Source organism: Boleophthalmus pectinirostris, unplaced genomic scaffold (assembly GCF_026225935.1).
Source record: "Boleophthalmus pectinirostris isolate CB_2022bp ecotype Guang Dong unplaced genomic scaffold, ASM2622593v1 HiC_scaffold_6, whole genome shotgun sequence".
Lineage (NCBI taxonomy): Eukaryota > Metazoa > Chordata > Actinopteri > Gobiiformes > Gobiidae > Boleophthalmus > Boleophthalmus pectinirostris.
In genome coordinates, this window is record NW_026571447.1 from 9,940,863 (window position 1) to 9,956,509 (window position 15,647).

Below are 15,647 nucleotides of genomic sequence, written 5' to 3' on the forward strand. Positions count from 1 at the left end.
ATCTACATGTCCCGACACTCAGTCCTGGTTCAGTTCTGGTTTAGACCTGTTTTAGTCCTGGTTCAGTCCTGGTCCCTCATGTCTCAGGTCACTATAGGACAGTACTGCAGATATCAGGAGCCTATGCAGGTTGTTTTTACCACTGCCAATTGCTCTGGTTTGACATTTAAGTTGTAGCTATTTTATGTTATGTTATTCTTTTATATCTCACGTTGGGAGAAGTGGGTGGACGGCGTACCCGCACATACCACACCCACTACACCCCTGTATAGCAGACACAAGAGCAGTGTCTGCTTCCAAATCGTTTTCTTATTTCATCCCCTTTTCATGAATTCCAGCTTCCTGTTATATGGTTGACCATTCAAATGATCTGAGCACTTGTAGCTGAAGTTGTAATACATAGTACAGTTAATAATGGAAAAAATAGAGGTAATCCATTAAACAAAAACAATTCATATATTTAAAAAAGATTTAAAAAAAGAAAAGAAAAAAAAAGAAAGTAGAGTTAATATGTTTTTGTTCATTCAAAGTAGGCACTCTCTTTGATGCCTGTGCTTAAATCTGACATACATTTCTGCCAGGACCCCATTTAGTGAAAACAAACACCTGTAATTTCATTCAAAGACCGTTCAATTACAGCCTGTGATTTCCAACATCTCCAAAAGACGTGTACACAAAAATACAACCTGGAGTATATTTTGCCTTGTCAAATTGAAGAATGTTTTTTCATATTTTACGGCATTACCCAAATCACGTCAAATCGCAGAAAATGACTGCTCCTTCAACTGTGAGCTTGAATAAACATCGTAATTATAAAAACAAGCACGCCTCCTTTACGTCAACACAATTTACCATAATGCTGTTGTCTACAATGCAAATAGCTGGAATTCTTCAAATATTGTCCACCGTGTTGTGATTGTAGAAGACTCTGCCTCTCTGCCTTTCATGTTTTGGTTTAGGCTTGTCCAAGATATATTTAGAGTCTTAAAGTAAAGTCAAATGGCACTGGGATGACAATATTGGATTTTGATGTTTTTCTGTAGTAAAATAGAACAAACGTGAAATTGTAATTATGTTGTGTTCAAATGTAGTTATTCTGTTTGCTAAACTGGGTTCCTGTAATAGGGCTGTGCAAGATATTGTTCAAAACATACCTGGAGTAGTTTGGCTTTATTCGCTTTTGTAATTACCTGCGGTGTGTATTCTGTGGGTGGCTGAGTTGAGTTTGAGTTTCTGAGGCCTCACTGTCTCTGCTCACTTCAGGAAAGTTTAAATGCAGAATATTTGTAATAGTTGAATTTATATGTGTTGGGAAAGTGTTTTTATTGGGTTGTAGTTTGAACTTTTAAAATATGGTTGTGTTAATTGCACAGAAAAAAAACCCCATAGAAATATATCATCCTGTTTTTTTTGTTGTTCCTTTGACTAGTACAGACATGTCAAACTCAGGCCCGGGAGCCAAATTTGGCCCGCGATATAATTGTATTTGGCCCGCGAGATCATATCAAATATGTATTATAGCTGGGCCGCCAGCTACAGCTAAACTATAGAGACATTCCCAGGTTTTAATTTTGGCCCTCTGTGACTTTGAGTTTGACACCCCTGCACTAGAATATTCCATAGTATGGCATAAAACACAAGTTTTTTCAGCTCGTACAATTTATTCAGTAGGAGAGTGTAGATTCAAAGGGGTTGCAAAACTTTATTAAAACATTTTTAGTTGACACTTTTCTTGCCCCATTGGCAAATTGAAACAACTGAAACAAATGAATTAAAGGAACTGTGTATACCCAGTGCTCTTGTGGTTTTAAAATGGAACTATGTCCCTGGGTTAATAATGCCTTAACCTACAGATAGAGGACATAAGCTTTTCTCATTCAATCAACCAATTAATCAAACTTTATTCATAAAGCGCTTTTCATACAGAAAGACAAAGTGCTTTACAGTGATTAAAAACAATCCCACATTTCCTTCCACCCAACCAACCCCCACCGCTGCCCAACCTCACACAACCAAACAACCCAGACAGTCACATGCAGTGTCTCACCCACATGCACTAAAATACATAAAATTACAAAGTAAAACTAATCATTCTCAGTGTAAGGACAGGCCATGTCTTATGTGAGATACTGAGCTGCAGAGGCTGCACTAGCACTGACTCATGACTGGCTGCATGTGTTAGAGTTTAGGTGGTGACTATTCAGATCAGAGAGAGACATTTTAGGTTCAAACCAACTGGATTTCAGCGTTGAAACTGGCAACCCACATGAGAGACTCATGTGAGGCTCAGTCTGCTTTCTGATTGGATCATTTTGAGAACCACAACATCAAATTACAACAACAAACAATCTTGTCCAGTGTTTTTGTAATTAAGAGTAAATCAGCAATAGAACTGTTATCAGTAAAAGCTACACTATGTTGGATCTGAACCTGTTTGCCTCATATCTGGGGACACAGGTAGGTCATGTTTATGGAATTAAAAATCCAAATCTTACCGTTCCTTTAACATGTATCCAAATATCTAATCTAGTCAAATAGGTTAGGTTAGTTTATTTGCCATTTGTAGTTCAAAACCACATTGGAAAAACATGTGCAGAAGCTCAAACTGCACCACGGGTCATTTAAAAACACCACATAAACAAATAATTGCCTCATTACAGACTGTGAAATAAACATGCTAAAATTAAGATTAACAATACCAATATTAAACAGCTAAAATATTAAAAGGTGCCACATCAAAGTGCATTATACAAGTGCATTATACAAGCTTGTAGGAAATACCCTAAACAAGAGTATTATTTCGATATTCATTGTCAGTCGTGGAAGAAGTGCTCAATTTTGTTACTTTAGTAAAGATATAAATAGTGGAGCAAAGAAATACTCAAGTAAAAGTAAAAGTATAACATGAAAAAAATCTATTTGAGTAAAAGTGGTTGTAAAAGTACTTAAAGAGTAAAAACTAAAAGTACTTCACACAGATTTTGACATCTAATAAAGCTTCAAATGTAGAATTGAATTTATAGTTTTTATTTGTATATTTCTGATTGAAAATATAAACCTGTTATAGATAAACTCTCAGCAGTCTTTACAGAAAGTCTCAAACTATAATTAAAAATACTTTTACTTTTCACTCTTGTCCTAAAAGGAAGTGGAGTAGAAAGTACAGATACTGGCTTTCGAATGTAGTGAAGTAAAAGTAAAAAGGACCCACTGTAAAAGTATAGATACCTAAAAATGTATACTTAAGTAGAGCACTTTACTAGTTTTACTTTGTTCCATTCCACCACTGTTCTTGTACTGTCTTGGGTTTACTTTGTGCTCATTTTTACAGTGTCTCCAGCTACTATATCTGTACACAGAGGTCACATGACATCTACAGTAGTGGCCCTTAGCTGTTCTTCTCCTTATCCCAAGTGTCTCGATAGCACCTCATCCAACCAGACCATCCAAGCTCTCCTGCTCATCTCCACTCTATCTGCCCTCTCTCTTTCAGATAAAGAACCCAGCGAAAAGAAGGCGGACGCGAACCCGGCCGAGGAGGTCAAAAAGGAGAAGAAAGAGCCGGCTAAAGAGAAGAAGGAACCCAGTAAGGAACCTAAAGAGGAGGCCAAGAAGGAGGCCAAAAAAAAGGAACTGTCGTCGACCAAGGAGAAGAAAGAGAAGGACAGGGAGAAGGAAGCAAAGGAGGCGAGCAAGGAGGCGAGCAAAGAGACGAGCAAAGAGGCAGGAGATAAGAAGGTGTCCAAAAAGTCCTCCTCATCCAAAGTCAAGGAGAAGAAAGCAGAAGCAGAGGGTGTATGATAGGAAGTGTGCAATAAGCTGTCTGCATACACACTCATACAAATACACAGATTCATTCCACTGTTTAGATTAGACTGGAAAGAGTTTACAGTAAAAAAATACCAGTACTTGAAGGTAGCCACTTCATACTAGATGACCTGAGTTGGTTAACACTTTCCCCCATGAAGACGACCTTTGACGACCCCCCCTGTACCCTTAATGACGACTTTTGACACCTCCGCTGTATCACTAAAGACGTGATTTGACGACCTTTAGAAATGGCTCGGTTTTTCACATTTAAACAGAGACTGCGATAGGTGGAGGCCACTACAACCCACACTAGGCTGACCAATAGGATTCAAGGATATGTTTTCGCCGTTTTTTTCCGAAGTTAATCGAAATAGTGACGATTGTAGCTTCAGGAAAAAACACAACACGAAACACGTGCAATGGAAAGATCGCGCTGCGGCGCACAGTTTTAGAAATAATGAGGAGCGGACGTATTTTATGGATAAGTTTAGAGAAAGTGACTTTTATAGATTTCAAAGTGATGATGAGGGTGATTATAAAGTGGAAAACAGCGATAGCGACGGACTTAGAGAGAGTGAATCTTATGAAGATGAGAATGCCGCTGATGCGTCTGTATGGAGTCCTGCGATATCTGAACAAACTATCCAGGCTTTATACTCGATTATGAACCAAAATTGCTCTGAAATCACTCGTGGAAGTCTGTTTTCTTTTATGCAATTATGCTCTATGGGTAATCCTAGTAACATATGTATGGGTTGTTCCTAGTAGGCGTCCAGGGGGGAAAGAGTTAAAGATGCTACAGAAGATGTTATTAATTTCCTTATAACATTTCACAGAAAGGAACAGTCTGGGAGTTTGGACATAGGACCTCATTTCCTAGTTAGCCAGAGTGATGGAGATGTGAGGAGACACTTTTTAAAATATTCCATCCAGTCCTTGTATTTGAAGACGTTACTTGTGCTAGGCTAGTGCATGTCAATGGCCATAGTTATCCTGCCACTAAAAACAGTTTTACCCACTCCACAAAACACCTGAAGCAAATCTATTATTACACCGGACTGTCAATGTAAATGTCTGTGTCGATAGAATAATGTTTGAAATAACCTAACCTTGCATAGCATGAATCGTCGCATGTTGAGGGACTATTTTCTCATATATCAGTCCACTGTTGCTGAGCTTTCTATCGGAAATAATAACTCGCTGCTGCTCAGACATAAATCCTTCAAATGCAAGATTGGGTTTACTTCTAAAATTATTCTATCGACATAGTGTCTGTAAACAGACACGTGAAGAACTACTCTCACCCTTTTACTTTTAAATCGGGCATATTCTCCTGTAGCGTGTGACGGCCTTAAGCCAAAGACTATGTTCAGACTGCAGGGCATAATGCTCAATTCAGATTTTTTGTGAAATCAGATTTTTTTGCGAGGTCATTCACATTTCCAATTAAATGCGATTTGTACGTGATCTCCAGTGTGAACTTTAAACACCCCCAAAAGTTTCCCATATGTGCACTGGAGGACACAACAATGTCACACGCAGCAAATGTGCTCAGTGTTTAGGGAAGTCGCCTAAACGGTGGGCTCATCTCTCAAAATACAGTCCAGTTCTTTGCAAAATGAACAGGTTACACATCCACGGCCGCTTCATTTGTTTGAGTCTTCAGCCTCCTTGTATTTGGCTCGCAGGCTCTTTATTTTTCGTTGATATTGGAGCAAGGACCGCCTGTAGCTGCGCTCAGACATTTCATAGGCAATCATTTCAAAAACCGCCTAGTTCCGATAAGACCACTCCAATCTGACCTGAATTCAGTGATCCCCCCAAATATTAATGAACTCGCTAACCTCCATTGACTAGATGCCGAGCCTGACATGTAGGTGGGATGAACGCGACCTGACCGTTCAGACTGAAGTCGCATGTCAAAAGATCGGATATGTATCGGTTTGAGGAGCACCATCCAAGTGGCCTGGCTCGCATTTGAAAAAAAAATCAGATCTGTGTCGTTCAGACAGATACAGGTTGCATCGGGGTGTAAAAATCGGATTTGGGTCACTTCAGGCTGCAGTCTGAACGTAGCCAAAAATACTTATTATCGTGACTAGAAACTGTATAAAAAAGTGGACTAAGGGAGTGTGACGTCACCCAAAATGAAGCTCATAGGGGATAGGAGTGAATTTACAAATAAAATAGCAAAATAAAAACACCCAGATCATGTAGTGCGGGTTAATACAAACATTTCAAGACCAAAATGACGAGACTCACTGCAGCAGTTACATCGAGAGCAACGACACATTTTCCATGTTAAGTCAATTGAAGCCAGAGTCGATGGAGCCAGAAGTACATCCATGCTCACTTCCTGTTTGGAACGCGGCAGCTGTGTCCATTTCTATATACAGTCTATGGTCCGTACACTCTCTGACTCTCATGTACTGTAGCGCTCCACACTGCAGGCCTCATATCAATAGCAGCAAAACCACTTCCTCCCAGACACAAGCTCCGGTAATAGTCCCGGCTGGAACCGCACGCTCTGGCCCCTGGATGCCCCGCCTCCTCCCCCCACACAAGTTTCTGCTGACTGGCCTCTTCCCCCCTCCATCCTCCATCCTCTCCCTCCTCTTACCCCAAACCAGGCCCCAAGCTGCCCACACCGTCCTGGACACGGGACGTCAGAAAGGTCCCTCTCTCCTCCTCCTCTCCTCCAAGAATAACCCGCTTCGGCCAAATTGTTCCGGGTGAATTCAGGCCAGACACCCACACCGGCCTCCCCGCGTCCCGGGCTCCGATCCTGGGTCAGGCTGAAGGACTCTGGGTACAGTCTGGTTGTTGTTGTAGAGCGGGAAGTGCCAGCCGAACCAAAACAGCCAGTTGTTATTCGGATAATTCCCCCCGTCAGGGCAGAAATAGTGTGTTTTCGGTCAGATTGGATTGAGTTTTTGGTTTTGCGTGGGGAGCACCTGCTACAGACTGCAAAGTGAAGCACAATTTATTTAAATTTTTTGCTACATGATGCCCGAAATGAAAAGCAGGAAACCAACTTATGTTCTGTGTATAAGGCAAAAACAGGTCTCGGTTTATTGGGCCATTGTTATAAGAAAAGAGGAAAATAAAGATAATAACAACTAGCATCCTACTGCGCATTTATGATTAACGGACAATGCAATGTTTTCTAATTAGATGATAGCACGTACTATTTTGGTTTATACAATATATCTGTTTTGGGGCAAAACAAATTTTGCTGAAATAATTGGTTACAGGGCCTTTAAAGGTGCATTCTGCAACTTTTCTGGTGGTTTGTTTGTCACCTGCTTGTCTCCATGGAGATACTTTGTCTAGAATACTTCACAGTATGAGATTAAACCTTTCTATCTTCATGAAGAGCAAACCAGACCAAGTTTTCTGGTGTTTTGGAGCAATAAAACCACCTGTAATTGACTAAATGTAAAGTAGAGCTGTTTAATGCTATACTGTGGAACATTTCAAGCACAGCAATGACGTATTCATGGAAACAAGAAGATGACAGACCCCCAACTGGATAGTTTCTTAGGCTATGTTCAGACTGCAGGGCTTAATGCTCAGTTCGGATTTTTTTGTGAAATACGATTTTTTGGCAAGGTCGTTCACATTTCCAATTAAATGCGACTTGTTTGTGATTTCCAGTGTGAACTTTAAACGTCCCAAAAATGTTCCACATGCGCATTGGAGGACACAACGACGTCACACGCAGCGAGCAGGCTCAGTGTTTATGGAAGTCGCCTAAACGCTGGGCTTGTTTCCCAAAATACGGTCCAGTTCTTCGTAAAATGGAGAGGTTACACGTCCATGATCATTTCATTTGTTTGAGTCTTTAGTCTCCTTGTATTTGGCTCACAGGCTCTTTATGTTTTGTTGACATTGAAACCAGGACCACTTGTAGCTGCGTTCAGACTTTTCTTTGGCAAGTCATTTCAAAAACTGCCCGGTTCTGATAACCTGGCCTAAATACAGTGATCCCCCCAAATATTAATGAACTCACAAACCTCACTTTCCCTCCATTGACTTGACTCCGAGCCTGACGTGTAGGTGGGATGAATGTGACCTGTCCGTTCAGACTGAAGTCGCATGTCAAAAGATCGGATATGTATCGGTTTTAGGAGCACATATCCAAGTGGCCTGGGCCACATTTGAAAAAATCGGATGTGTGTCGTTCAGTCATTAAAAGATCAGATACAGGTCGTGTAGGGGCGAAAAAATCAGATTTGGATCACTTCAGGCTGCAGTGTGAACGTAACCTTTGTGCATCTTTAAATACATTTGTGGCAAAACAACAAAACCTACTACAATATGAATTGTTTTGCTGTCTTTAAATTACCAAAACGTGTAATCTGTAATCAAGTTCCCTAAAACTTTTCATTCAGTTTTTTATTTGTCATTTGCCATTGAGACTTCCAAACTTGCCATGTCTAATACTAACTGCCCAAATTTATATTTTTACATATTGAATTACTCTTTTGATTTATATTATGATCTTGGAATTGGAGACACTAGTCCATCTTTCAACATGTGTGCGTTTCCCTGTCCAGATTGTTAAGCCACTTTGACTTGAAACGTACAAGGAGTTTTGTTACAAGCTTTTTCCAAACTCACTGTCATCTTGTTGAGGTTTCACACACACACACACACACACACACACGCATACACACACACAGCACACTCTTATGTCTGTGTTGCCGGGGTAACGCGTTTTAGCCATAGATACTGTGCCAGCTTCACCAGAGACAATCCTGCCCTCTACACCACAATGTTTTAACAGCTCTATACGGCCAGTGTGTATGTAGTCTGTACTTTGGAACATGTTGAATGTGTGCGAATTAAAGCTGCACTGTGTAACTTTTTTGGTAGAGTTTTGACAATACAGCTTAAAACTTATCTCTAATAAACGACAGATGTTTTTAGACCAGCTTGTCTCCATGTAGATTGATACGTTTAGTGCCATACTGTGCAACATTCCAGGCAAAGCTATAACATCTCCATGGAAACAAGCAGGCGGCACACCCTCCACCACAAATGTTACACAGTGTACTTTTAAATGACTGCTATGTTGGGGTTTTCCTGTGGGCATAAGCAGTGATAGTTTGTCTCTGTAGACGATGTAAGTTTTTGTACTGTTGTCTTAGTGACTTATTCAGACTGTTCCAAGTCTGTTTTTATAGCTGCGAGTGGGGAACACAGTGTAAAGTGCAGCCCCGTTTATTTATGACGAGTTTAGTAATAAAAAGTCTATGAAAATCATCTCTGTGTCTTTATTATTGATGTGACTTTGTGTTACTTTTTCATTTAGAAATGTACTTTTCTGAATGTATTATCCTGATCGAGGAAGATAAACATTATAATCCATTCATCTGCAAATACTCTCAGGCGCACCTCTCCCCAGACACTTCCTCAAGCTCCTTTAAATGGACTTCAAGGCGTCACCAGACCAGACCAGAGCAGACCAGTGTGTCCTGGGTTTTCAGAGGCCTCCTGCAGTGAAACTTGCTCAGACTCCAAACATGCACCAGGTAAGATCCTTTAGTCCTGGGACCACTGCTCTTGAGGAGATGCATTAAAACTGTTTCGTGTGCCACTCAAATTTGATCATTATTTATTACCGAAAATTTTTTTTTCGCCAAGCTGTCAGAGTCACGTGACGTGAAAGTGGTGATCTCAGTGTAGTGAATGAGGGGTTTAGGGACCAAGGCGGACATACAGACATAGCCCTAGTTAACTCAAATACTAAATAATATATGTTACCAACAAAATCTATCAAAGTTCTGACATCAAATATGTGCAAATTTGTCATTTTAACATATTACAATTCCATTAAAATGACTTATGCCGGGCGTACACTGTGCAATATTTTCAGTCATGTCTCTCAGCCCCAGCTTAAACTGTACTACCAAATCGCAGGGTTTAAAAGTTCACACCTCACGAATCATGTTCTCACACAATATGAACCAATGCGCGGATGCGACCTGCCTGCGCACACTGTACGTTCACATAATGACCAGAGTTGTTGTTCTGGAAGTAGAAAACCACGAAGAAGAAAACCATGGAATTAGAAAACCACAGGTGTGCGGAGACACAGTACTGATCCAGGCAAAAAACTGACACGCTGCCATGACAATTTGTGCCATTCTCTACGCAGACAAGCTCAAAAAGAGCCCAAGCTGGGCAGACGTGGGCAGTATGGGTTTTCAGTTCTTCAGAAGAAAGTTGAGGTAAGTAGCATCAAGTTTTTCACCAAACTTCCTGTCCTGTGTCCAAAACACTCACCAGCTCGCACCTCCACAACCTCATATCCTGCTTTCCGCTTCTGTATCTGCACATGTGCAGTCTGGCAGATTCTGGCAAATCGGCTCGTAGAACTACTTCAACAGAGCGAAACCCTCACGAGAGGCGACTGGATTTCAAACAAGTTTGATATTCTTGCGACCTACGAATGCCGATCGGGAGCTGGCCGTGAGGTATTAATCTGTTCTCTTTATCCCATGTATACTACACGAAGCACAACACACAATGAAGCCAAAACTCGACCAGATCCCCAAAACAAATATGTCTCCAACACTCTGGCTCACTAGGAACTGAGGTCCTCTATTGGCCCTTTAACTTTTTTTTGTTTTACATTTATGTTTGCAGAGGATTATCAAAACAAAATGGACACAAAGTTTATGAATTATCTAAATGAATAGTACCTGAAACCAAAGCAGCGATATCTACGAGTCAGGTCTGTGGAGAGGCAAGCCCACTCACAGTAACTATACCTGTTTTTTAAGGGATTTTCCATCCATAAAAACAGCGGTAATGGAATAAATGTTGTCTTTATAGTGTGTATTATGTTCCACAGTTAAGCTCAAACCAAAACCTAACACTCACCTCCTCCCTCTCCTCTCATCACCTCTCCATCCTCCCTTCCTTTCTTTTCTTCCGTACCTTTTCATTTTTGGCTGCATCACTCCATTCTTTCATCTCTCTGCTCTTCTGCTCTGGAACTGTCCCTCCGAGCTTTCTGTGAATCAAAAATAGGATTTGTTTCAAGCTTTCAGATGTCATCGCGCACAGACTATTCCCAATTCTTCCACAATCGCCTACTTTCTTTCCTTGAGAAGTTTGATTTTAAATGCTGAAGACTTTAGCAGATTGTGTTTTTCCAGCAGCAAAGACGATTGTCCACACCCGTCAGTAAAAACACAACAACTTCTGTACAGTATGTCTGGATATGGACTATTAAACATTCAATGATGTGAAAGTAGTCATCCACATTAGTACTGTAGGCAAAGTAACTGCAGAAATACAGTCATACAGGAAAGCAGTTTCATCATTATCGTCAAGCTGCACTATGTAACTTTCGGTGGAGAATTCACCATTGCTTTGTCTTCAGGGCGATGTCATTGCTGTGCCTGGAATGCCTTGTAGTATGGCATTAAAGGGCCACTAAACACCAAAATTACTTTTTTCTACTGTGTAAATGGGTCTAAAATAGAAAAATATACCTATCGCTGGTCTTATTTTGGCATTGTAGTGCATATTTGTTATCCCGTACAGTGGGAAAAGTGGGAGACCCTTCGTCGGCAAAGTTACATCATGGACTTTACCCATAATGACTTGATCACATCCTGGCTTCCACATTCTGCTAAACACAGTCTTAACAGAACCGTATGAAGCCTGCACTCTTACAGTTTTAAAAACTGAACTAAAATCACAACTGAATCTGGGTTGCCAGTGCACATGTACGTTTTTCTGACCCTCAGTTTATGGTAGGGTGACCAGATGTCCTTATTTACCCGGGACAGTCCCAGTTTTGAGCCCTGTGTCTCCTGTCCCAAAACCAGTGATTTGTCCCAGTTTTATAAAAGAAATGTCCCTGGTTACTATTTTTGATCAGTTTGATCCCTGCCAACAGTAAAGCAAAGCATAAAAATTTAAATAAAATACAGAAAAGCATGCTTAAAAATGACCAAAACATAAAAAAAAAAAAAAGTCATATTATCCTTAATTACGCACTCATTTCACAATTTTATTATAGGTTCTTTTCACACTTACATCACAAACCAGAAAGATGTTTTGGACTGATGCGATTACAACTTCCCAGGCCCAGTTTTGTTCATCTAAATGTCATAGTAGTGTTCAGTTATGTTCGCACTGGGTACATGCGATTAGAAGAGACGGAGGGGGGTTCAAGGCAGGGGGCAATTGTTGTAAAAGCAGCCGCCCTAACTATAAAGCGCTGCGGAAAACACTGCCACCCCAATCACGAACCAGTTCCCTCGTGAATATTAAAGAGCCGAGCCTTCTGTGTAGCTGCACATGAAGTGGTGGAATGTAAACACACACAAATTGCGTGAACTCTCTTGCACAGCCATGCACCGAACCAAACGTCCCGTACCGAAACAGAACACCCCTACTAAAAGCTAGATTGACTTGAACGAGTCGAACTCTTATTTGGTGTCACAATTAGGTCCCTTTATGGAATTTATCATCAAAATCTTATGTACACATCCTTTAAAAATGTAAGAAATACAGCTTTGTCTACCTGGGTAAACGTGACAGTTAGGAGAGTCAGATTCAGCAAGTATAAAGACAATATTTTTTATTACAAAGCCTATATTAAAAAAAAAACAACATTTACTGCATTCATAGATTTTTAATTCAGATATCCTAGCCTAGATATCCGACATTTAAAATACCTTGCTACGTCCATATCCAAACAAACCAAATCCACACAGCTTCTGAATTGGTAAAAAACAGAAGTTAACTTTCAACAATAAACGTGACTTTCCTCCAGTTAGCAAGTAGCCACTCTGATTTACACCCAGCGCGTTGAACTTGTGCAGGACATGGTGTGGTTAGCGTAGCGTAGCAAAGGAGCTAAACACCTTTGCTAACGAGAACGACAGAACCAGTCAGCGGTGATGAGGAAGTCTTACAATTACGCTCGGATTTTGATGACCTGCGCGCCCTGGGAACTGGAAAAAAAACATCTGTAGCCTGTAGGATTAGCATGGACTTGTAAACCGCCGAAGTTCTAGCTGTGATGCTAACCAGACCTCTCCGGCTAATTCTGTGGTTTTCAGACAAATATGGCTGCCTCTGCCTGAAAGGACGGAACAGTAGTTTTAATGTGGAGCGGCTGGGTTTATTTATGTACTTTATGTGACAGGAGGAAAGACGGGACAGACTCAGCAGGATTTACGCAAACATGAGAAGTTCAGAGAGGTCGCGGAACGGATCTGGTAAGTCCCGGAGCCACGACTGCCCGGGGCGGATTGGTGTAAATGTGGAAGCGAGTCTGTGACAAAGGCCTCTCCAACTACAGGTAAATATCCAAGCGCACATTAACACAGGGGAGGTGGAGAAAGTGTCTTGCTTAAAGGTAAACAGTAATAGAATGCAATGGTACAGTAGCTGGAATAGAACCTGGAATCAACCCTTTAGTTATAAGAAAAGCTGTTCTCATAAACAGTGGTGTAGTGGAGATTTTTTAAGTGGGAGAATGCAGTTCATGGGGTCATTGATGTGATCCTGTCCACCTACTTACCTAAAAAAAATGTAATAAAATAAAAAATCTTAATATGTGCCAGCCCAGTAAAAATCTGTAATATTTGATGTTTTTTTTTTTACTCAAAATGATGCAGAATCATGTTATTAACATTAACGCTGTTCATAGTTACCTACAGAACATAAATCATAGACTACAACACATGAACCAGGACTGAACCAGGACTGAACCAGGACTAAACCAGGACTAAACCAGGACTACAGCAGAACTGAACCAAACTGAACCAGGACTAAACTAGGACTACACTAGAAATGAACCAGGACTGAACCAGATCTAAACCAGGACCTCACCAGGACCTCACCAGAAATGAACCAGGTCTAAACCAGGACTGAACCAGGACTACAGCAGAACTGAACCAGAACTGAACCAGGACTAAACTAGGACTACACTAGAAATGAACCAGGACTGAACCAGATCTAAACCAGGACCTCACCAGAAATGAACCAGGTCTAAACCAGGACTGAACCAGGACTACAGCAGAACTGAACCAGAACTGAACCAGGACTAAACCAGGACTAAACTAGGACTACACCAGAAATGAACCAGGACTGAAACAGATCTAAACCAGGACTGAACCAGGACTGACCCAGGACTAAACCAGGACTAAGCCAGGACCACACCAGGACAAATCTTGGACTTGAGCGCTAGAGAGCCCCTCCAGGCTTGTCCCGACACTCAGTCCTGGTTCTGTTCTCGTTCTGTTCTGGTTTAGTCCTGTTTTAGTCCTGGTTCAGTCCTGGTCCCCTCATGTCTCAGGTCACTATATGACAGTACTGGAAATATCATGAGCCTGTGCAGGTTGTTTTCACCATTGCCAATCGCTCTGGTTTGACATTTAAGTTGTAGCTATTTTATATTTGTTTTTGTTTTTTTTATATCTCACATCGGGAATAGTGAGTGGACAGCATACTCTCGCGTACCACACCCTCTACACCCCTGCTCTTAGTTATTTGACTACAACATTTTCGTGACTGCAAGGGAAGGATTTCTGAATATGTTTGAGTGGGCCAAGTTGTAGATTCAATTGCTCTTGACTCCATCTAGAGGCAAAGGTTTGAAGTATCATCGCTGCTGTTAGTCTATTAAATTGCAAGCATAAACTTATCCATGAGGAAAGTAAAAGAAAGGAGATCTGTTCTCTGCATTTGACCCACATCCTTCAACGCTGCTGGGGTATCCTGTCAACACGATACTTTAAGAAATCATCTCCAGATACTGAGCCAGGATTTTAGTCAGTTAGTTTTGAATAAAAGCACATGGGTTCAGTTGTCACTTGTCACTGATGGAAGATAATTTGTTCCATCAGATTTTGAGTTTTAAATACAGTTGAATTTCTCTGAAAAAACATGTTTGAATTATTTTTATTCAGAATTTTAGTTGCTGAAATTTTAAGTGTACATTTTCAAAGTGTTTACTGTATTAAATATCACTTTTTAAACATTCAGCACAAGTATTATCTTGCCCTCAAATTCAAAAATCTAAATTCAGAGTGGAAAATTCGCAGTGAAAAACATTCGCTGTCCTCCTCACACATGATCGATTGCATCTGCCTTAACATCTTGAAGTTTTGCTGTGAAATTTTTCCACTGAATTTTGACTCTTGAATTTGAGGACTTGAAAATATTTGCACTGAATATTTAAAAGGTGATATTTTTGATATTTTTATTTTGAATTTGAAACATATTGAAAAAGTACTTAAAATTTCAGCAACAAAAATTCAGAATAAAAATAATAAAAAAAACATATATTTTCAAAGTTAAAACATTCAAAGTGAGAAATTCAGTGGTATGGAAAATTCAAAATCTGATGGAACAAATTATCTTCTATAGTCACTTGTCACTATTTTTTATTGAAAGTTAAAGATCCTATATTATGCTACATGACTCTTGTGACCTTTAACCCACGTTATAATGTTGTTTCCTTTTCAAAAACATACCTGGAGTTGTGTTTTGTTTCATTCCCACAGGCATTTCCAGGGCTGAAATGATCCAAATGATTCTAGTGAAGATGTATTGAGTTGAGAAACACAGTGGAGCACTTCTTGTATTACCACATGACATCACAAGTTGGAGTGTTTTCAGTTTGAGGTAAGAATTCTGCCTAAATTTGCAGGATTTGTGGGTTAAACATGTGTGAATGAAACGTGATGCAGAAAAACCATTATAACATAGATCCAAAATTAGAGTAATATGTGCCCTTTAAAGAACAGTATTACATTAGTATTATGCGTTTTTGTGGCTTTATTTCCATTTTAAACATGCTT

The 15,647-nt window shown here is 40.3% G+C and overlaps 1 protein-coding gene across 1 annotated transcript in view; it reads left to right on the forward strand.

The window, feature by feature from the left end:
* Positions 1-9,026, forward strand: part of bbs9 (Bardet-Biedl syndrome 9) — a 302,584-nt gene extending 293,558 nt beyond the window's left edge. The window contains 1 exon segment of the mRNA XM_055164219.1: positions 3,494-9,026. Within this exon segment, the coding sequence (XP_055020194.1) occupies positions 3,494-3,801 (308 nt within the window). The 3' untranslated portion in view covers positions 3,802-9,026.
* The last annotated feature ends 6,621 nt before the right edge of the window (positions 9,027-15,647 follow it).